A 22,632-nucleotide genomic window follows, 5' to 3' on the forward strand; every position below is an offset into this window, starting at 1 on the left:
TGAAGGCTGGTGGCTCCAATGTCAGTGGGACAGTGAATCCACTCTAGGTTTCAGTCAGAACTCTAAAAGAAGCTATCCAAGGTGCACCTTGGAGAGCTCCTTTAGAGTTCTGACTGGTTCTGACTGAAACCCGGAGCGGATTCACCGCCCCACTGACATCGGAGCCACCAGCCTCCACTGGAAAAAAGTCACCTCAAAATTACTCCTGACTGACCCACTTCGCTCCTGCTGCTGCTTGTTTCATCGTTCTAGCACCAAAACATTCCTCGCAGTCCTCGTGGCTGCTGAATGCCTCCCCCCGCCCCACCTCTGCATTCCTCCAGAACAGGGATTAGGCAACCTGGTGCACTTCAGATATTTGGGAATACATCTCCCAGGGTCCCTACCCCTCCCTTTGAATGACGGAAGCACTGCCTTCATTCTGATTGTTGTCAGGATGTCGCCATGGAAACATGCAGGGTCAACCTGAAGCCAAACAGAGCGAGGGCAATGGTTCCTTGCTGCCATTCTAGGAAAAGATGGCTGGGAAAGATGGCAACCACCTGCCTCTGGGACTGCAGAAGTTCTGTCACTGCCAGCAGTAAATTTGTCCAGCTTTCATTCCCTTTGCCCATTCATTCATCAACACCCCCCCCCCACAATCCTGAGCACACAGCTGGAGTAAGGAGCTCAGAGAGAGCTATTAACCCAGCCAACATCTGGGAAAACACTCCAAATTCAGCAGAGCGATTATATATATCTATATATCTACACACGCACACTGTTGCTAATTCTGCAGTTGCAGCTGGATCTGCTTCTTCATTGACTCACTGAGGGGAGATAGGATAGCGCTCTTCAAGTACTTGAAAGGTTGTCACAGAGAGGAAGGCCAGCATCTCTTCTCGATCATCTCAGAGTGCAGGACACGGAATCATGGGCTCAAGTTCCAGGAAGCCAGATTCCGGCTGAACATCAGGAACAACTTCCTGACTGTTAGAGCAATACGACAATGAAACCCATGACCCAGGGAGGTGGTGGGCTCTCCCACACTGGAGGCATTCAAGACGAGGCTGGACAGCCACCTGTCAGGGATGCTCTGCCTTGGATTCCTGCATTGAGCAGGGGGTTGGACTCGATGGCCTTGTAGGCCCCTTCCAACCCTACTATTCTATGATTCCATGACTATTGCTGGGTCTTCCTCCTCACGAGTAGACCCCTTCTCCCATGTAGATCCTTCCTCCTCAGTAAACCTCAGGCAAAAGGGTCTCCTCGTGGCCAGACATCCTACTCGGTCCATTGCCACGGGTTCTCTGGGGAGCCGTGGGATGAGGGAGGGCAATCAGGAATCCTGGCTGGGCTCAGGATGGGGTTGAAGGGGTTCTTTTGGACCTTAGGTCCTGCAATGGAACTGCTCAGGTTGCCCCGTGTCTTCTGTGGGAGTTGGGTTTGCTGAATAATCCCAATTCTCCTCCTCCGAAGAGGTCTCTCCTGGGCTTGGGTCAGCCAGGAGCCTGACATCCCTCCAACTTCACTGCCTGCCAATGGGGCAGCAAAATGTGTGTGTGTGCCTGGGTCAGCTCAGATCTTGACAGGAGGGCAAAGAGTATACTAGGATAGTCTAGTGGCTTAGGGAGTTCAGCAGACTTTGGAGCTACACAGATCAAGCAACTGCACAGGATTAGCTCTCCAAGATCACCCGAATGCTAGCACCAGTGGATTCTGGTATATGGCAGCTATTAAAACAAAAGTCTGGGAAGAACAACCACTGGGATACTGTAAAAAAGAGTGTCTTTCTCTGTAGGCTCAAAGCACAATTTATGGTATGGAGACGGTGCAGTCTCCAATACATATACATCCAACTGCTATGCAACGGAACTACCATTTACAATTCATACAGAATTCTTCCTAAGTGGTCAAGTGCTTATATTTTCTGTAACTCAGGCCAGAAGGGACCAAGGCATATCAGGCAATAAAACTGAATGCAAATTCTCCATTCGAGAACTCACAGATCATTCAAGTAAGGAGTAATTTAAGGAAAAGCCACAGGTACGATTACCAATTGAGCAGTCATGGCCAGTCCAGCTTGGATCACAATTGCACAGGCCGGTTTCAGGCAGGAAGGTGCCATGGCCGGAGCATTGGTCCAGGCACGTAGCTCTCGGCGTCTCACAGTTGGTGCCTCCCCAGCCAACGGAGCAGTGGCATTCTCCTCTCACACAAACGCCACGGCCTGAGCAGGTGGGGTCCATGCAATCCACTGTTACGGAAGGGAAAAGAATATATGCAAAAATAAGCCTAGTTTCATATTCATGACTTTATCATCATCCTTATTAACACATGGGCCCTATGTCCTCTATATTTAATTATATTTAATTATTTATTTATCACGTTTCTCTATGTACCTTGTCGGACTGTCTAAAGATACATGATAATATTTATGGGGAAATCTCATTGTAAGCTATAAATTAAATACTGCCTATTCTTCCCCTTTTACTCATGCCTCCACTTACCCAGTTGTTGAATTATAGATTTTAAGACCCTTGGGACAGAGACCTCTCCTCTTGGACACTGTAAAGGGCAATGCACATCAACTGTGGTAGATAGATAGACGGACATGGAGGATAGAGTAAGGGTGCAATCCTCTGCATGTTTCGACAGAAAAACGTCCTACAATTCCCAGCATGCTGGGAGTTGTAGGACTTTTTTTTTTTCTGTCTAAGTATCCATAGGACTGTGCCCTTAAGCTCTCCTTGTAGGCTCTGTTTTAAGAAGGAGCTGTCTCACAGGATATGGAAAGTACTATGTTCTTAATGGGCTTTGTTTAGATGGGCCAAAACCATTATGCACATTTTACCCAGTTTTAAGACAGTTGATCAGCATTCTCCTGAGAGCACATGGGTATATTACTGCTGCATAAACTCTCAACTGCAGCGCTCTCTCAGGATCATCCCAGGAAAAGCCCAACTTATCCATTTCTCCTGCTATTAAAGTGTTAGGGGGGTGGGCCCCCATTTGAGAACACAGGCCCTGGCAGGCTTGACCCCTTTCTTACTCAGAAGGAGAAACTATGAAAGGGAGGGCTGGGAGCAAGCTGCCTGTACCTTACGTCCTCAGCAGATGGTTCAACTGTTGAGAACAAAGATTGCCGGCTAACTGACAAGGGGCTATATAGCTAGGCAATTAATCATCCCCTCTGAAAGCTAACAGGGGGGAAAGAAGGTAAGCTGTATGGGGGTCTCCATCACAGAAGGCAGTGCGTGCTGCAACCTCAGCGTTAACACAGGCTGATAGGAGGGGAATGCATGTGTGTCAGGACACTCCATTCATCATAATCCCAGGGCCATTTTTCATGTTGAAACGAGCCCTTTCACAAGATGCCATGCACAATGGCTACTTTAATCTTGCCCTCAGCTGGCCGTATCACTTTAGACCCTTGGCACCATGCCAAGGGTCCTGGGATAGGATTAGAGAATTTGTCTGCTTTCTTTGTTGTAAATGCTTTAGTGTGTGTGTTTTGTCTTTGTCTTTCCTTTTCCCACTTTCTTCTGTTCTTACAAAAAGAAGAAGAGAATGGTATATTTTTCAGGACTTTTAGCTCAGCAAATGTATTTGCTCAGCTGCAGGCAAGTGCACGGCACCATTCAAAACCCAGTTTTCTGCTCCTTTCTACAGTATGGTTCTCACAGTAATTTGGGGGAACAACCCACAGGGAAAAATTTCAGTCCCAACCCTACTGAAATGAATGGGAACTCCATGCAGCTCCCATTCATTTCAATTGAGCTGGCACAGGCAAAATTCCCTGTGGATTGTGTCCTTAGGATGCTGTAGCTAAACCAGCAGTCCAGGGAGGTGGGAAATCCAGGAGGTGGGAGCACCTTCCTAATAAGGAAAGCTGAAAACTTTTAAGGTTTTTTAGTTTGAGGGGAAAAAAGTTGTTTGTAGTCCTATACACACTTACCTAGAAGTAAGTCCCACTGAATTCAGGACAGACAAAAGAAAGCACTTTTTCACACAGTGTGTAATAGTCCTGGATCTGCCACAGACCCACATAAAAAAGCAGGTGTGCAGAGAATCTTGAAGTTCATATATGTTTCAGGCTCATGTAGAAACTTCGGAAAACATGCCCATTCTGGTTCATGGATTTTGGAACTGCCATTTTCCAAGATGGCTGACATACAAATGGCGATCTGTGATAACTCATGGACAAATGCATGTAGAAAGCTAGTTTTGGAAGTAAAATACAGGACTTTTAAAAAGTCAAGGTGGGTAGAACAACTACTATTACTAGCCATTCTTACCTCCGGTATGGCCTAATGCAGGCCCCCCCAAACCTTCAGAGGTCGATGGGCACATGTGGAATGTTGAGCCAGTGTTGTGGGTGCACTCACAAGGTGGCTGCCATAGGGGTTTGCCCATTCATAAAATGGCTACCATGGTGGGCATGGCCAATCACGAAACACTCATTTCCCAGAAGGCAAACCGGTGAGGCTAAAAGAAAAGTTACTTGCCCATGAACCTAAGTACAAGGCAGAGGTTGTCAGGGTGGAAACTAAGCTGATAGAGCCCCAGAGCAGTTCTGATTCTGAGGAGGATCAGCAATCCGTGGGAGAGGAGCCAGCTCAACCCTCACAGGCACAGCAGCTGGCAGAGATTCCTCCTGCCGGCATTCCTGAGATAGACAGTGATCCTAGCAGTGAGAAAGTGCAGGGGGGGGGGCTTGCTAGACGCTCGATGCAGACGCAGGGAGTGACGAGCGATGGAGGGCGCGGAAAGGAGGCATAGCGCCCGTTTGGCGCGCAAGCAACGGCCGCATCCCGTGGACCCAAGGGAAAGAGGGAGGTTCTCTCCCTAGCCCATAAGTTCAGGGTCTTCAAGTGATTCTCCTTCAAACGGGGATCAACTGCCTACTCGGAGCATAGGCTACGCTGCTGTTCATTGCTTAGTCGCTGGTGATTAGCATCTGAAAGAGTAATTAAGTTGTAAAAAGGATTAAAGCCTTGAAAAGAATCCTTTTGTCTGTGTCTTGAGTTGGCTATTGGAGTAGACTGAAAGAGGCCGCTAGGGCTCTCCTGACAGAGGTGGGGGCTGAACTCCAAAACGCGAACCCACTGTTTTGAACCCAAATAAAGATGGTGCCAGAGTGCAGCCTTTCTTTTACCAGCATACCAGCCAGATAATTAAAAAAAAATCTTAAGGAACAAAGTAAAAATCAGGAAGGGCAGGGAGCCTGGTGGGCATCAAGAGAGATGTCCGTGGGGACATTGGATAGGATGCTAGACTGGGAACAAGAAAACCCAGGTTCAAATCCTTGCTCAGCTATGAAGCTCCCTGGGTGCCCTTCACCACCTCTTAGCCCCACTTAGCCCCTGTTGTGGTAGGTGAGGGGAACTTTATATGAACTGAATTCCTTGGAGGAAGGGTGGGATAAAAAGGAAGCAAATAAATATTTATTTAATAACCAATGAAACCAGAAACACATTCAAACAACAGCACACTGGGTTTTGTTATTTAAGGTGCATTGTGACACAGCATTTCACACTTGCATAAAGGATGGAACGTCGTTGAGACGCTCTTGCATTTGCACATTTTTATGTGGCATGTTTTGCTCCCACACATGGCCATCAATACTTCTGGTAGTTGTAAGGCTCTTAGATTGCTGCAAAACACTATTTCACTTCCTCTCAGCTGCCATCCAGCAGATTTAGCATTTGCAGTCATGATCCAAGAGGGTGCGTGATGTTCTAGCAAGGAATGTTCTTTGGATAAAGCTGGTGGTTGGTGGCAGATAAGCAAGAGAAAGGTTCAGTGTTCTGTATATGCATCAACTCTCTGCTCATCAAAAGTGTTCACTTTTGTTGATACTCCACTTTGGGCCAGGTGGTTTTCAGGCTGTGCAACCAGTGGTGTCTTTTTGGTACCAGTCTTGCTCAAAGCATCATTGTGGGAGAGGGAGAACAGAGAAACTAGGCACTGTGTGAAGAAGGACTTACTTTCCTTAATTTCCTGCCGTTCAGCTTCATTGGATGATACCAGGTTCTAATATTGTGTGAGAGGGAGAAGAAGTTCTCTCGATCCACGTTTTTTACACCATGCATAACTTTATACACCTCTGTTATGTCCCTCCTTGCTCACCCTTTTCCCCTAAGCTAGACAGGCCCCCAAACTGTAATCTTAGGCATGCTCGCTGGGACATGCTGGGAGTTGTTGGACTTTTTTCTGTCTAAACATGCATAGGATTGCGCCCTACATTTCTTTGTGCGAATGTAGGGGGGAGGGTGAAAAGAAAATCCTTAAAAATAAAAGAACAACCATATATAGAAAGAAGCAGATTATTGGTTAACTTTCTTCAAATCTTTTTTGTATATATTGATGGCTTATGGATTGAAAGCAATTTCAGTCCATATTAAAGGTTTCTATATTGCGATTAGGGTTTTGTAACACTGGCGAGGAGGGAAAATGAATGTAGAATAGATTGTTTATATCTACAGGTGTGCGAATCAGCAAAACCCGAACTCGCCAAAGTTCTCCAAATTCCACCTCAAACCTTGTTTCGACTTGAGCCTCTATGAGATTGCGACCTTTTTTTGTGTGTGCATGAAAATACGTGTGTATTCTTGTGAATATTTTTCTAAATGTATGCATCAATTGGATCCAAAGGTAGCCGAGAGTTATCGGGACGGACGGACCACAGCTGAGTGGCAGAGCACCTGCTTTGTACCCAGAAGGTCCCAGGTTCAATTCCCAGCATCTCCAGTTAAAAGGATCAGGCAGCAGGAGATTGGGAAGACCCTTTTCGTTCTCAATTCTTGGGTTAACTTGGGGTTGTTTAACCCACGAACGACCCCAAGTGCCTGTTTGGATATCACGGAAACAACCCTTGAATGCCGCATTTGAGGGTTGTGGAAGCAAACAGGAAGCGGCTTGCGCACAGCATGGTGTGCATGCCTGCAATCTGAGGGTTAATTAAGCCACAATTTGCTGCCAGACATTGCCATTAGGTCTGAACAGGCTTATTGTCTGTCATGGGATGAGGCATGTTTTTATGCTCCTACGCAACAATCAAATGAAGTAGCTTCCGGCAAAAACTGGCATATGGCTTTCCAAATTTAAAAATAATTGAAAAAGAAAGCTGACAGTAAAGGAGGACATGAGGAAGGGAGGGACAGTGGATGAGATTAGGGGTACTGAAAAATATTTGTCCAAATGACCACAAGGGACATCTCAGGAAGGTTAGTTTAATTATCTACTAACTTTGATGCTAAAAATTCATCTGGAAGCAGAATGCTAATTTGGGACTGTATAGGGAATTAAGTTCAGGATTTAATGCAAAGCCTCATTCCTGCTGGTCTGAGCTACAAATCACGTGGAAAACCAGCATATGCAGACATATGCTTCACTGCACCGATGATGGGGAAAAAGGATTCAAAAGAAATGCACTCGTGATTCAGGTCTCAAAAAACTAGTGTATCAGAGAGACAAGGTGGTACTGCATGTTAGGAAGAACACAGAACCGCTGCTGAAAACAGCAGCTCCATATCAAGTTGCCACCCCACCCCCCTATAACACCTAGTACAACTTAACCTATCTCCCATTGTCTATGATGCACATACCTTGAAGTCATTACGATCTGTGTTTTCTGACTATATTATTGGGTGCCACTCTTGGGGTGGGAAAACACACTTTGCAATGGCTTCAAGGTATAATACAGTAGACATGACGAGGAGAGGGTCCTTGACATGAGGCTGCCATTTTCAGTGGCAGTCTTGCATTTTTATAATGTGTCGTCCTAGCCCATAGCTGACTGATGGGTAGTTTGCTGACACAAGCTCATCCATCTGCCACTGTTGCCCCAAGAGCTATTCTATGCATTCCTTGGCAATACGGAAGAGCCAACATTAAAAAACAATTATATTCACCCCCAATGACAACAGGGGTTCCATCCTACTTGCATATAAAGGAAAAGTGAAAAACACAGCACCTAAAAGACATAGAAATTCATGCAAATCAAGGAGAAATGCTACGACATTTCCATTTCATGCCTAACACAGAACTGAAAGTGATCTAAGGCAGGACTTTTGAAAAGATATTCGATCTCGAAATGATGTTGAATTCAAGGCCCAGATACTGCAAAGCCTCCTTATGGAAAAGCAGCCCCCCTTTCTTTTATACATGCTACTGCTTCATAAATGTTGGCATCTATAAATTGCTTTGTGTAGTACACCAGGAAAACACACACACATTTAGATGTGTGAATGGGGAAGACCTAGTAAGAACATTTGAGCCCGTGACTATGTAAGCCGGCTCTTCAAGTTGCTCTCTCTGTCAGAGGCACTGGATGATTTTTTGTCCACTTATTGTACAAAAACTGATAGAACACCCGCAGCTATTTAAAAAGTTTCTTTTTAAAAAATGCTCTATCTGCTCCAACGCCAACCATTATACGTGGTATCAGAGCCTCATCTCCCTGCAGTAGGACAATAGCAATCAAAGGCAAAAGGACAAACTGAATGAAATACCTTCTTCGCAGCTCTCTCCCTTGTACCCTGGATTGCAGATACAGGTACCCATGATGCAAGTGCCATGGCTATTGCAAGAGACGTCAATACACTGGTTGGTCGGAACGTCACATTCGGCTCCTTTCCATCCACTGTGGCATAAGCACCGGCCTTTCATGTACTGCCCGTTTCCGCTGCATAACACTGGGCAAGATGCTAAGAAGTAATGAAGGATAAAAGCATGAAAGCTTCACGTGTGGGGCTCTAGAGTTCTGCAACAATTCATTTATTTTATTAATGTCATTACTGCTGCTGCTTCTTCTACTAAAAGAATGTATATAGCCCAGCCCAGCTGACACTAGCGTCTTCTTTTTAAAGATTTCATCCATCTTTATCACCCCTAATGACCCTGAGCCCCCAATGTAGGGGGCCCAGAGGCATTGTGAAGCAATGGAGATTTTTCAGTGCTGGGCTGGGGGAATACCAGGGGCTGGAGCTGCACGGCTACTCCTTTCAGTGCTGGTGCTCATGCTCAGCACCGTGGTCTCCAAAGGGCACATTGTCCAGTGCCCCCTCGAACTTGGCGCTGGCCCCGTCCAAAAGCATTTTGAATTCTGTGGGATTCAAAAAACTGTTTGGGATTTTGGAAGTGATGTTGCTGTCTGTGTGCTAGTCCCTCTCAAATTTCTCTGTTAATGTAGGATTCAATCCTGTGGTCATTTCCCCAGAGAAACCTGGAAACTGACTGAGGGATTGAAGCCTGTGTGTGTGTGTGTGTGTGTTTGGGGTGTGTGTGTCTGTACCTATGCTATAGTGCAGACATTCTGGGCCTGTGTGAAAGTGTGGAGGCAGGAGAGGCAAGGGGAATGACTGTAGCTCAGTAGCTGCAGGTCCCAGCTTCAGAATTGTTGTTGTTGTTATTTATTAAATTTATTAATCACCCAGCCACTCTGGGCGATGTACAGCATATAATAAAACAGTTTAAAACAATAAAATTCTACAGTAAAAACATTTTCTAAAATACCCGAACCCACCCCAAATGCCTGCCTAAACAACCACGTTTTTAATGCATGGCGGAAGCTCATTAAAGAGGGGGCATGGTGGAGTTCCCTAGGGAGGGAGTTCCACAGAGTGGGGGCCACCACAGAAAAGGCCCTCTCCCTCGTCCCCTCCAGTCTAGCTGTCCTGGCTGATGGGACAGAGAGAAGGCCATCTTCAATGCCTGGCTTCTCCAAGTAAGGATAGGAAAGAATTCTGCCTGATACTCTGGAGAGCTGCTGCTGCCAGTCAGTGTTGACAATACTGGGTTAGATGGACCAATGGTCTCAGTATAAGGCAGCTTCCTATGTTCTCATGAGGTCTGCAAAGAGGCTCATCCACCCCTTCACCTGGTGGGCTGGAATGGCTGTTCAGGTATTGTCCAAACAAGCCCAAAGTTGTGCAGGCTTGAATTAGGATTGGAACGCTGAGGCACCTCAGATGTGGAACTTCTGTGGGCAAAGGCCAAACTTCTGGGCCTGTTTAGCCTTGAGAAGAGAAGACTGAAGGGATATAGGATGTACTCTTCAAGTACTTGAAAGGTTGTCACAGAGGGGAAGGCCAGGATCTCTTCTCCATCATCCCAGAGTGCAGGACATGGAATAATGGGCTCAAGCTTCACGAAGCCAGATTCCGGCTGAACATCAGGAAAAAATTCCTGTCTGTTAGAGCAATACAACAATGGAACCCATGACCTTGGGAGGTGGTGGGCTCTCCCACACTGGAGGCATTTAAGACAAGGCTGGACAGCCATCTGTCAGGGATGCTCTGACTAGGATTCCTGCATTGAGCAGGGGGTTGGGCTCGATGGTCTTATAGGCACCTTCCAACCCTACTATTCTATGATTCTATGAAAAGCCTCAGTTGGCTCAATTGCTGGGCAATTCTGAGAAGGTTGTTATAAAGCAACAACACACATTTCTTTTCCAGAAAGCCTTTGCAACAGGGTGAACTGAATATCAGTGCCATTTCTGTGTTTTGAATTTTAAGACTGTATGCTTGTGTGTTTTTAACAATTTTACTTGTTAAAACACTGTCTTGTTTCATGCCTGAATGTTTATGTAAAGTCTTCAGTCCCCTTTATGGAGAGAGGTGGGCTGTAGCTGGAGCAAATAAAGAAAGAACCCTTTGACTAACAGCCTTTTTAGGGTATGGCTTTGGTGGACCTCAGGTAAGACAATGTTAGGGCCAGAGGTTGCCTGAATTAGTGCTGAGTGCCCGCCCTTCTACACTGTGCCGTGACAGCCTCTACACAAAGCAAGGATAACCTCGGAGGCTCAAGGCAAGGAAAGAAGTTGCTTAGAGACCACCTTATGGATGGCTGAGAACAAAAGGTCAGCCTAAAGCTCCATCAAGCTATTGACAGAGCAGTTGCTGGAGAAACAATAAAACACAGCGGTTTCTAAGCCCCTTTGCTTAATTCTTTCCCAAAGGGACAGTGCTCTCGATGGGTCCGTTTTCTCATTGTTCGTTCACATGCGGCAACCAAAAGGAAGGAGATGGGGGAAGTGGGAGGTGTGGTGGGGGTTATGCCCATAAAGTCACAGCAACTAATAAACTAACAAGCCCACAGAGTCAACTGGTTTTTGCCCGACTGCAGCCTTCCCCAACCTGGTGCCCTCAAGATGTGTTGGACAGGACAGAAAAGGGCAACTAAAATTATCAAGGGGCTGGAGCATCTCCTCTAGGAGGGAAGGTTACAACAGCTGGGACTGTTTAGCTTGGAAAAAAGGAGGGTAAGGGAGACATGATAGAAGTCTACAAAATTATGCATGGTGCGGAGAAAGTGGACAGGGGGACATTTCTCTCTCTCTCTCTCTCTCATAATACTAGAAGCCAATGGGGTCATCCTATGAAGCTGCTTGGTGGGAGATTCAGGACAAATAAAAGGAAGTACTTCCTCTCACAGTGCATAGTTCAACTATGGAATTCGCTATCGCAGGATAATGGCCACCAATTTGGTTGGCTTTAAAAGGGGGTTGGACAAATTGCTGGAGGAGAAGGCTATCAATGGCTATAAGTCCTGATGGCCATTTGCCACCTCCAGCACCAGAGGCAGTGAGCCTATGTACACCAGTTGCTGGGGAACATGGGAAGGAGGGTGCTGCTGCACTCATGTCCTGCTTGGGGATTTCCCATGGCAGCTGGTTGGCCACTGTGTGAACAGAATGCTGGACTAGATGGACTCTTGGTCTGATCCAGCACGGCTCTTCTTATGTTCTTGAATGCTATGGGGGATGTTGGAAGTTGTAGTCCAATACATCTGAAGGGCACCAGGTTGGGGAAGGCTGCTCAACTGCAATTTTGCTATATATGTTCCTCATATACTAAAAAGTCTCATTGGTCAATTAAAACAACTCACACCATCACCATCACCATCATAGCAACATTCATTGTGAAGATCATGATTATTATTAATTAAATCAAGTTTCAGAATTAACTGATCACACCTCTGCGACCACACTTCCAATGATGCTCCCACTTACAGGACAGTTCTCTTTCAAAGGTCTTCTACGGTTTGGTATGTAAAACAAGATTGTGCACGAGCACAGATAATGCTTTTTAACTTAAGTCTATTTCTGTTAACTGAAGTCCTGGGCACCAATTATTGCTCAGAAAGAGCTAAGTGATCCATGGAAAAGGTTTAAGGCTCTGGGCATTTGAGGGAAAACACAGCACAATCAGAAATATGGGAGAACGCAGAACTTCTGAAAAACCTGAGCTTTCTTTCCAGTGAGTTATTTAAAGATACTTGTGACTGGAGCCTCATTTCCAAATCAAGGGGATGGGAGTTTGCCCATCACTACAACAGTGGGCTTAGCTAGACTGCCAGCCATGTGGCAGAAGCGATGCACAAGCACATTGGATTGAACCGTCAGCTTGTAAATAGTGCCAGCTCCAGGTTCTGAAGAGCCCTTGGGCAAGACGCCCTCTATGAGCCCCCACCCTCAGTGAGCCTGCCTTCTCACTGCCCTTGTCACCGGCTGCTCTTACGCCTCCTCCTCTTTCTCATCATCGCTACCACTTGCTTGCTTGACAGGTAGAGAGCCAGTGAGCAAGGAGGCCGTGGCATCTACTGCTGCTTCTCACCACCACTGTTGTTTGGGTCAGAGAGACAGGCAGGGGAACAAGCCGGTTGCACTGGGAAAGAGGAGGAGCAAGTCCAGGGGGATCTTGTCAATGGGCCCCTGCTGGGAAGTGGGCCCTTGGCAGGTGCCCCACCATGCCTACCCTTGACACCAGCCCTGAATGCAACCGCACACGTTCTTCCTTTCTTTCTGAAGCCTTTCCTGGGATAAATCTGAAATTGTGGAGAATTCTTTATGGGCAGCGTGACATGGGTGGCTTTTGACCGTTTTCCGGGAAACCCCTTCACCTGCTTAAGCAGTCTCCCCAGACGCATCCCCAACAAGATGCTGCATTGCTGTCTGAGAAGAGCGATAGGAACAAAAAAAGGTAGCTTAAATCCTACCTCGGCCACAGTCAGGACCCAGGAAGCCGAGGAAACAATGGCAGGTCCCTGAAACACAGTCGCCATTTCCGTAGCAGTTGCTGGGACAGTTATCCACTGATTCTAAAATAGGAAGGAACAGAGAAAATGCATGGATGAAGGAAAAGTCAAAGCACGTTAGATGTGGGAAAAAGTAAGTCACAGGACATACACACACACACACACACCCCTCCTGATTTGAACCCTTGGTACAGAGACTTAACAAGAATTGTGAGTGGTTTTCTTATGATGGAAAGTGATTAACTGGTGTCATTCTTGCTATGTGTATGCATCACCAGTGCCAGCCACACCTACTCTGAATGGAGCTCATATTCATTTGTCCTCTGCACAGAAACATACCCTGCTGTCTGTCTTTGGTTGGCCTTTTTTCTTATTTTTTCCTCTCTGTATTACGGTATATATGTACAGCAATCCACTTAGATGACAATGCCTCTGATGAAATGGTTTCTGGCCAATGACACCTGCCTCATTTATTTTTTATTCCTTTGTTAGATTTATGCCCTGCCTTTCCTTCAAGGAGCAAAAGAGAGGTTGCATGATCCTATTTCTCCTCCTCTCCATTTTATCCTCACAACAACCCTGTGAAATAGTTCAGGCTGAGAGTAGGTGAATGGCCTATAGTCACCCAGTGATCTTCATGGAAGAGTGGGGACTAGAACTCAGATCTCTCCAGTCCTAGTACAACACTCTAACCACTACTCCACACTGGCTCTTATCACTTGTTTCACACTTCTGCCCCTATCCCAAAATTCTGCCCCCATCCCAGTCCCCATTTTGTTTGCATCTTCCCTTTCTCATTATTTTAGATACATCCTACTTGCTATGAAGGCTAGAAACATTTCTCCTCCAATAAAAGTTAAGATGCTCAGCATTTTGAAAATGCTGTCTGTTTTCACGGCAGAAAGCAAAACCCCACTCTTCACAGTATCTTAGCAGCCTTGCAGAAATCAGGATGCTGATCACCGTGAATCATAGCCCTATAATCATAGCCCTATAATGCACACACAGATCTGCTATGCGCATGGACTTCCTCACTCATTTCAGAGAGGGGAGAGCTCTGCGTGCAGCTCTTTGCAAACACAGAACAAGCCCTCCACTAAAATGAACGAGGAAATCAATGTGGGCAATATATGAACCATAATGTCTGTGCTAGTAAGAAATCAATGGATTAAGATGCTTGTCTCTTGTGTATTTTCTAGTGTATTTATTTATTTTAGTAAATCCGAATTTTATGTCTGATGCTGCTGGAGTTGGCTAACAACATAAAATCAAATAGACTATCAATATCAAAACAATCAAGACACAATACTTAAAACCACAGCATCAATAAAGCTGAACATTAAATCATATAGCAACGTATCTAAAAACCGAACCTCCTGCTTCTTACTTTGTGGGTTAGGAGGATACAGTTTTATCCCATACATAACGTAATGCTTTTGCTAAATAATTCCAGAAAAATAGAGACTCTAAACATCAGCTATTTTTTGTCTTCAAAAAGTGAATAGGTAATGGCAAATTGTGTCTAGCACTTCCTGTTTCGTTTTAATGACAGGGTCAAACTGTTAATATTTACCATTTTCTTTTCATGAAGAAAAAACATGGCTTATTAAATCTTAATTTTCCCCCAAAGAGAGAATAAATATAACTTTTAGTGATTTCTTAGCATACGTTTGCATAAAGACAGGGTGCCATTGTCTGTCTGGGGCTTGGAGCAATGAAAAAATAGTAGGGTTTGTTTGAATCTATTGCTTCTGATCCTCACTAAATGTAATGCGTGTCATATTAAAATAGGATGTAATTATATAGGAGCGGCCTTAACTTAGCTGGATTCATTTTTCACCGAAACAGGTTAGAAACAGAGGTGCTGCCTGGGAAATAACTTATTTTTTAAGGCCTTCATTCAGGTCTTTGTGGCAGTGAAACCATTTCTAAAATTTCTCACTTCTTGTAAGGCAAGAAAACTAGCCACTGAACTATTTACATGGAATTGGTGCTAAGAACATTGTGAGTCTTTCTAAATTAATGGATGTGAGGCATGGAGGCAGGAAGAGATTGGTCATTGCACTGTCATGTAAAGGGAAATTTACATTAATTTCCTATTTGTAGGAAAGGGAAACGAACAGCAATCGGATGTGAACATTGTGCAAAAATCCCCAAATTAGCGGAAATTTCCTCCATAGACCAAAGCAGGGCCGATTTAGAAATTTGTGCAAATTGAACAGGGAAAGGTGCGCAAATTGAACACGAGCACGTGTTTAGTGATTTGCAAACATTTTCAGCGGAGACGTTCTAATGCTCGCCGTTGCAAGGGGAAACTGAAGTCTTGTACACCCCTAGCTATTTGTGCTGGGTCCAATCTAGTACCAGCAGTATGACATTCCATTTCCAATAAAAGGAGGGGGTACTTATTGCTCTGAAGAAACAGGTTGACTCCTTTTTGCTATTTTTCAGTAAAACTGTGCAGATGCAGGGTTGGATCCAGATTTAGCCATGCGTTGAGTAGACCTACTGAATTGAACAGGACTTAAGTTAGTCATAACTATCTTTAGAGCCATTGATTTCAATGGGTCTACTCTAAGAATGACTAAATTTGGATCTAAGCTGTGCACTGTGGCACTGAAGTGAGGGAATGCATAGAACTTAAGCAAGGGAGAGCATAGAACTAAACAAATGGTGAAAAAATAATGAAAAAGAAACAAACAAAAGAACCATAAAGGTCACTGCTATGGCATGAGGGTAAACCTTGTGTAGGGTTGTTGTTAAGGTCAGAATGAGCTTCGTTTGTGGCAGTAGCATCAAATGGAGTATGCATAGCATCTGTTATTTATTTAATTTCATTTTTATCTCACCCTTCTTTCAAGGAGCTCATAGTGGCTTAACTATCTAATCCAGTATCTCTGATCTTCATTAGCAGTCATTTTCCAGCTCCAAGGTCCTCCTCTCGTTATGAAAGATCCTTTTAAACCAGAAATGCTGAGGGCTGATCCTCTGCTGTGTTTTTTTTTCTTTAAACATCCCCAAGAAATTCTTTGCGCACAAATACATACACCGCCTTATCTGGGGCACATTTGCTTTTGTTTAAATTTATTTTAGAGATTTACACCAATGGAAATAGCACGTTAAGCACAACTTTACAATAAATACTCTGGTTTCATTCGGTTGTTTTAAACTTTTAAAGGTCTTCATCTTGTATTACTTACTATGTGATTGTATTTTATGGCTTTACGTTTTATTTTGTGAACTGCCCGGAGAGCTTCAGCTATTGGGTGGCACAGAAATGCAATACATTAATAAATAAAGATAAAAACAGAATAATACACCCCAGTGTCAGAGCTGACCCACAGGCAGCCGAGCCAGGAGCCAGGGGGACAAGCCAGGAATCAGAGAACAAGTCAAGGCCCAGGAAGACTATCATTGTCCAGGCAAAATCCCAGCCTGAAACCTTTCCAGAAAACTTCCTGCTGGTGAGAGCCAATGGCCAGCCAGCAGTGGGTGGAGTCACTCCGGTACCTGGGAAGCCTTTGCTAAGGAGATGCTCCTATGTGTCGTCCCGGTGGCTCGCTGCCCAGGGCATCTGCCAAGGGAGCTGTGGGTTCCAGGGTGCTGCTTAAGCAGCTCTCATTTCTCTGAAAGCAGACCTTGGAGACAGCAGTCTTGAAATGCTCTTCTCGGTTTGCAAGCAGGGGCTTGCCCAGGCCTGATATTAGTGCAGTGAGCTTTTTAAAGCTCCCTTGCTCTGTCCTGCAATCACCTATGTGGATTACTTTTTCTTTGGACAAAATGCAATTATATATATTAAAGAGATGGACAAATTGGTTAGCTCCCAATAGATCTTCCTTTTCCCCCCTTCTTTCGGATTAATTATCCACCCTCGGGCTGGCTGGGTCAGCCAGCAGAACAGCGGCTGTTGCAGTATTTCTTCCTTATTTATCTACTGGGTAGCATCAGGCTTAATTACTAAGGGCCTCTCTCTGTTGGGCTAGAGGCCAAGGCGATGTCTGCCCAATACCAGACCTTATTAGAGGCTGTGGTAATGCGACTGCATGTTAAAAGTTACATATTTTATAGCCTCCGTGCCTCACTCACTCGTCCCCAGGCACTGAGAAAAGAACAAATCTGATGCCAAGAAAAACATACAAACAAACCAAACATTATGCATTTAGCAGGGTAAATGAGGGAGGTGGGAGGTTTGGAGTGGGGAGGAGGCAGTAGCCTGCATATAATTAGAGCTAGCACCAGTTTCAATGGATTAAATGTGCCATCGTTTCTGCAGCTTAACTACTGACCGAATGCCCATGCAATGTGGCCAGCATTTGGTGGAAGGGTCATGGTTTGCAGGACCATTGGCTTCCCAGTGAAACCAACCTGAGGACAGTTACAATGGGCTCAGACCAAGAGATCACCTTATACCACCTAGAGTAGATGGCAGCTTCCCACACGCCTCATTGAGTTGTGTAGGGCTTACGTGAATTGCATTTCTGTTCACAAGTTGTGTGAATATGTCCCGCTTGCAACCCTGAATGGGGATGTGAGCAGCAGCATTTTGTTTGGAGAAAAGTTCCCGAATTCGCGATCACATTAGAAAAATGTGTATTTTTTTTAAAAATGTGCACTTTGAAATGTGTCACGGGATTCCTCCAACCCGTGTAGCTTTCCCTGTGTTCCTCTGGTTCACTACAATCTGGTATAGGTGAAACATCTGGGCAAACCAAGGGAACCTAGGAGAAATACAATGGCAATGAGACTTCCAACATGAACACTATAGAAATAAAGTAAAATTGCCATTGCTTCTAGCACGAGAGTAAAATCAGGGTTAAAGAACATAATGGAAACATACGGAATTAGCCCAACTAGTTCAATACTATTTAGTATTTCAATTTGTTTTACTGCAATTTTAACTTCCCAGGGAACTTGGTGAAGGTGGGGTATAAATCCATAAAATAGACAAATACATACTCTCCAAAGGCTCAGACAGACCTTTCCCAGACCTGCTACTAGAAAGCCTTTTTAACTGGAGATGCCAGGGATTTAACCTGGGACTTCCTGTATGCAAAGCCAGCGCTCTACCGTGGATCTATAACCTCTTGCTGATGAGCTAAGAAAATGGTGAGGAGGGCAGCTGAAAGACATCTGGAGAGGAGCATGGAGGAAAAAGACTGCAGATGAAGGGAAGGAAGAAGTAAAAGATGAAGGAGGAAGGAGAGGCGAGAAAAGCGAATCACAGACAGCTTTGAAAACAGAGACGATTTAGCTGATCAATGGTCAGCTTGGCATAGGCACTTCCAACCAGCTGTAAAGAGCTGAATTAAACAGAAGCTGCTCTTCATTACCGGATGGATGAGGTTCCCCCCCCCCCCCCGCTACAGCTGGAGAATTCCTTCTGGAGAAGACTCGGGCAGTAAAGCCATCTGATAATGATGACAATAAGATCTGTAAATAGTAATGCTTTGTTTAGTTACCGAATGATAGAAGACTAGATGCTGTAGTGCTCCTGTTCAGGGTTCCGTCCCGCTTGCAGGCCAGCCATATCCTTCTCCAGGATGCTATAAACCACGGGAGGGCGGCCACTTTCGGTCCGGGGGCTGGATCACTCCCTCAAACCAAGCTGGCATGCTGGATGGTTTCAGGGGGTGGGGCCTCACACCCAAAGCCTCACCCACTCCCATGACATCATATGCCCTGCCCCACCCACTTAATTTTTTTTCTCTGTGCAGAGAAAGGCATGGAGCTGTATGCATCTCTCTGCATGGAGAAAGGGACTCGACTGGCACTTGTGGGAACCAGCTCCTGCAAGCCTTGGCCAAGTCAGGCTGCTTCTTTCTGCGCCGCTCACACCTTGATTGGGCACAAGCAGTACAGAAAGTGATGCAGGGAAATCCCCAGCTTATCTCCTACGTCTGACTGGAGAAAACAAAGGGATCCCCCTTTACACCACTTGCCCTCATGGGGTGGGGTGGGGCATGGGGAGGGGAGGGGGCAGGACCTGCAGAGGGTACTGAACCCTCAGTGGGCTGGATTGGACACCAGTGTGGGCTGGATTAGGCCTGTGTGCTGGAGTTTGCCCTCTCCTGTTATAAACTGCAAGGGCCAGAAGCACGACATTCCATTCTGTACACACACGTCCCATTATCTGTTTTTCTTTTCCCACTGACACTCAACATTCCATGGCTATTGAGCACGCTCAGTCTTCATTGGGCTATTTTGCTCCCTTCTTCTTTTTAAAAAATATGCTTCTACAAACCTCAAGGTACCCCTGAACATCCCAACAGCGCTCTCTTGTTTCTCAATGGCCCAATTTTGGCTCAATTTCTCTTGGCAATTGTCACCTGAGTTCACTATTAGAAGGAGTGGTGGTGGATACATTATAGAACAATAAACAGATTTGTTGTTTTGGTTAGTTAATTATCATTTAAATAATTTATGACTCAGTTCTCTGTTGGCGTATCCAAACTAATGTGCAACCATGCTGAAAATATTAACAATTGAAATACTACAAACAATTAATGAATTACATAACAAACATAGTTTTTTAAAGTTTAAAAACAAAATGAAATAAATAACTTTGGAGGCAGCAGCACTGATTACTTTTGCCTCTCTTCACACCCGTAACGAAATCAGCACCTGTGTGTATTACACAAATGTCTGAATGATGGAAACTCCCCTCCCCGCAGATAATGTTGCGAAACACAGTAATTCTGATTGATGAAGGCAAGGAAAGGCCAGCAAATGATCACTTCTCAAGAATTATGGGTACACATTCTCAACATTCTTTGCTCTGTCTTATTCCTTTTACGTAGCATCTAATATTGGTCATTTATCACACATGTCAGAAAGCTGGTTGGTGCAGACGCAGTCAGCAAATGGAAGCTCCTACAGTTTTGCAGCCTTAATATACAGCTCCCAGAATGCATGGGTAAAATGTGGGCAGAGCAGGAGGAGGACTTGATGCCTGTCCCAAACCTGTCCTTGGTTGCGGTTTTCTAGTATTAGGGATGTTGAAAGGCTCCATCTAGGGGGTAGAGCTCACTGAGCTTTCATCAGCTTGGCCCCCTAGACATCAGCTCATTTTCCCCTGAGCTGGCCCAACCCAATCTGTGGATTTTGGTTTTAAATGTTTTTTAAAAAATCACGCAAATAGCTGTTTGCACAAATTGTGGCCATAATTTACATAAATTGCACAAACTGCAGCCACAATTTGCCCAAATTACGCAAATCACGGCCAGGGGTTGCACAGATTGCTAGTTTATGCAAATGTTTAAAAAACTAAAAATTTCCTGCATTTCAGGAAGAAACTCGTGGCTTGGCTTGCAAACACAAGCTGAGTTGGGGGTGCCGTGGACATCCGGTGAGCCCCCAAATGGCCCGATTTCCTGGCAATGGAATCCCTATCTAGCATCAGCTGCACTTTCTTCCAGACTATCCTCGGGCTACGCTTCTTCAAAGGTGCATTAATCCACCTGTTCAACAGCAGGGGGTGTCCAGCCTGGGCATGCAGAACTTCTGGACTAGGAATGCACCAGAATTTCATTTCAGTTCGTAAATCATTCAGTCTTGCTCCGTTCACAACCCCGACGGTGGGTGCATTTCTAAAAAAACTGTTTCCACATTCCCGAACTGGCAACCACATTAGAAAAATATGTGTATTTTTTAATGTGTACTTTGAAATGCACATTAAAAAAACAACAGCCATTTTTATGCTTTAGTCTGGCAGGGGGCGGGGAGAACCTACTTCGGCCCAAGAGCTGAATTCCATTTCTGAGAAGCTGGAAACCTACCACATGATTGGTGGTTGGGGGCAAGGGGGTAGGGAACCCCAGGGAAATGGGGTGTGGCCTTCTGGGGAACCCAGGAGGGCCAGATTGGAATCCTAGGCCTGCAGTTCCCTATCCCTGCTTTAGTCAGTGGAGGAAAAATACACACTTGAAAAATGAACAAAGAAATGTGGACATTTCCTGTTCGGAGTGTGTACTTTCCCCATTTGAACGAACCGAAAAACAGGCTGAAAATTAAAAAAGGAATAAGCCAAACCAAGCTTTGAAATGGTGTTCAGAGAATTTCGGTGAGCTCAAATTTCCCTGGTTCTCTCATTCCTACTCTGGACTGACCTATAAATATTTAGAACATAGGAATACAAGCAAAGCCTTGCTGGATCAGACAGAAGGTCAATGTATTCCAACATCCTGTTGCCAACAAGGGGCAGCCAGATGTCTCCAGAAAGCCTACAGGACATGAATACAGCTCGCTCGTGTTCGTATTCAGGGTATACCGCCTCTGAAAGTGGACATTTCATAGTATCACAGCTATTAGTAGTTGACAGGACTATCCTTCAATAATTTTAATATTGTAAGAGGAGGGAGAGAAGCCAGATTTCGGCTGAACATCAGGAAAACCTTCCTGTCTGTTAGAGCAATACGACAATGGAACCAATGACCTATGGAGGTGGTGGGCTCTCCCACACTGGAGACATTCAAGATGAGGCTGGATAGCCATCTGTCGAGGATGCTCTGACTTGGATTCCTGCATTGAGCAGGGGGTTGGACTCGATGGTCTTGTAGGCCCCTTCCAACTCTACTATTCTATGATTCTATTATATGTTTTTGACCCTCTCTCATAAATCTAGAACTTGGGACAAACAAGGAGTATACAACCTTTTTGGCTCTGAGGACCACATCTGAGAGCCAGCTGGAGGGCTGGGAGCTGCACATACTTGCATGCTCTCTCTCTCACACACACTTCCCCCATCCCATCTCACTGCATGGTGATGGGGAGGCTTAAACCTCCCCTCCCTGGCTGCTGAGATTTAGAGATTGCTGGTGTGTGTGTGAGAGAGGTGAAAGCTTCTTCCATTCCCCAGCGACTACCATCAAGATAGTTGTTTCCCCACCACTACTAGGAGCAGGAAGACACCGATCTCAGAAACCAGGGAACAGCAGCTTTTTCCCTGAAGCCAAGCTTATCAGCTCACCTGTCAGGAAAAGTAGATGGGTCCTACCAGCTTTGGGGGCCACACAGGGAGGGAACCCCTGGGACAAACCAATGGAACTGATCAACGGTAGGTTCAGAAAAACAAAAGAAAGTACTCTTTCAACAATGCACAATTGATTTATAGATTTCATTGTCATCATAAGATGTGGTGATGGCCATGAGCTTATATAGCTTTAGAAAAGGGTTAGGCAAATCCATGAAGGGTAGGTCTGCCAACAGCTCTTAACCCTGCAGCTTCCGGGCATAGTAGAAGTCTGAACGAGCAATCCTTACCCAAATTTTGCCCCACATTTTAGAGTTCTGAATTCTATAGCCTTGTTTTTGAAGTAAAACTGATGCATTTGGAATCCTCAACTGATGCATTTGAAGTAAAACTGATGCATTTGGAATCCTCAACTGATGCATTTGGAATCCGTTTTTAACTTCTGCATTTTGTACATGTGTTCAGCTCTAAAGGGAGTGATAGGAAACCCCACTTGGCAGAGATCCCCCACTTTCTGTAGCTGCCCTTCATCTCAGCCCAGGATCTCAGTGACAGTGACACAGGAGACCTTTAGGCACCAACTTTGTAAGACATTCTTCAGATTCCGTTCAAGAAGTTGCCTCACATTGCTCTTCATACTG

General features: G+C 45.2%; 1 protein-coding gene across 1 annotated transcript in view; it reads right to left on the minus strand.

Moving 5' to 3' along the window:
- Positions 1-22,632, minus strand: part of TENM4 (teneurin transmembrane protein 4) — a 352,941-nt gene that overhangs the window by 157,995 nt on the left and 172,314 nt on the right. The window contains exons 9-11 of the mRNA XM_084845392.1: positions 12,985-13,086; positions 8,496-8,690; positions 2,036-2,236 (exon numbers count right to left, since the gene is read on the minus strand). Of these exons, the coding sequence (XP_084701518.1) occupies positions 2,036-2,236; positions 8,496-8,690; positions 12,985-13,086 (498 nt within the window). The remainder of the gene's footprint in view (positions 1-2,035; positions 2,237-8,495; positions 8,691-12,984; positions 13,087-22,632) is intronic.

Source organism: Heloderma suspectum, chromosome 3, assembly GCF_057233095.1.
Source record: "Heloderma suspectum isolate Gila_16-S chromosome 3, 16-S_ref, whole genome shotgun sequence".
Taxonomy (NCBI): domain Eukaryota; kingdom Metazoa; phylum Chordata; class Lepidosauria; order Squamata; family Helodermatidae; genus Heloderma; species Heloderma suspectum.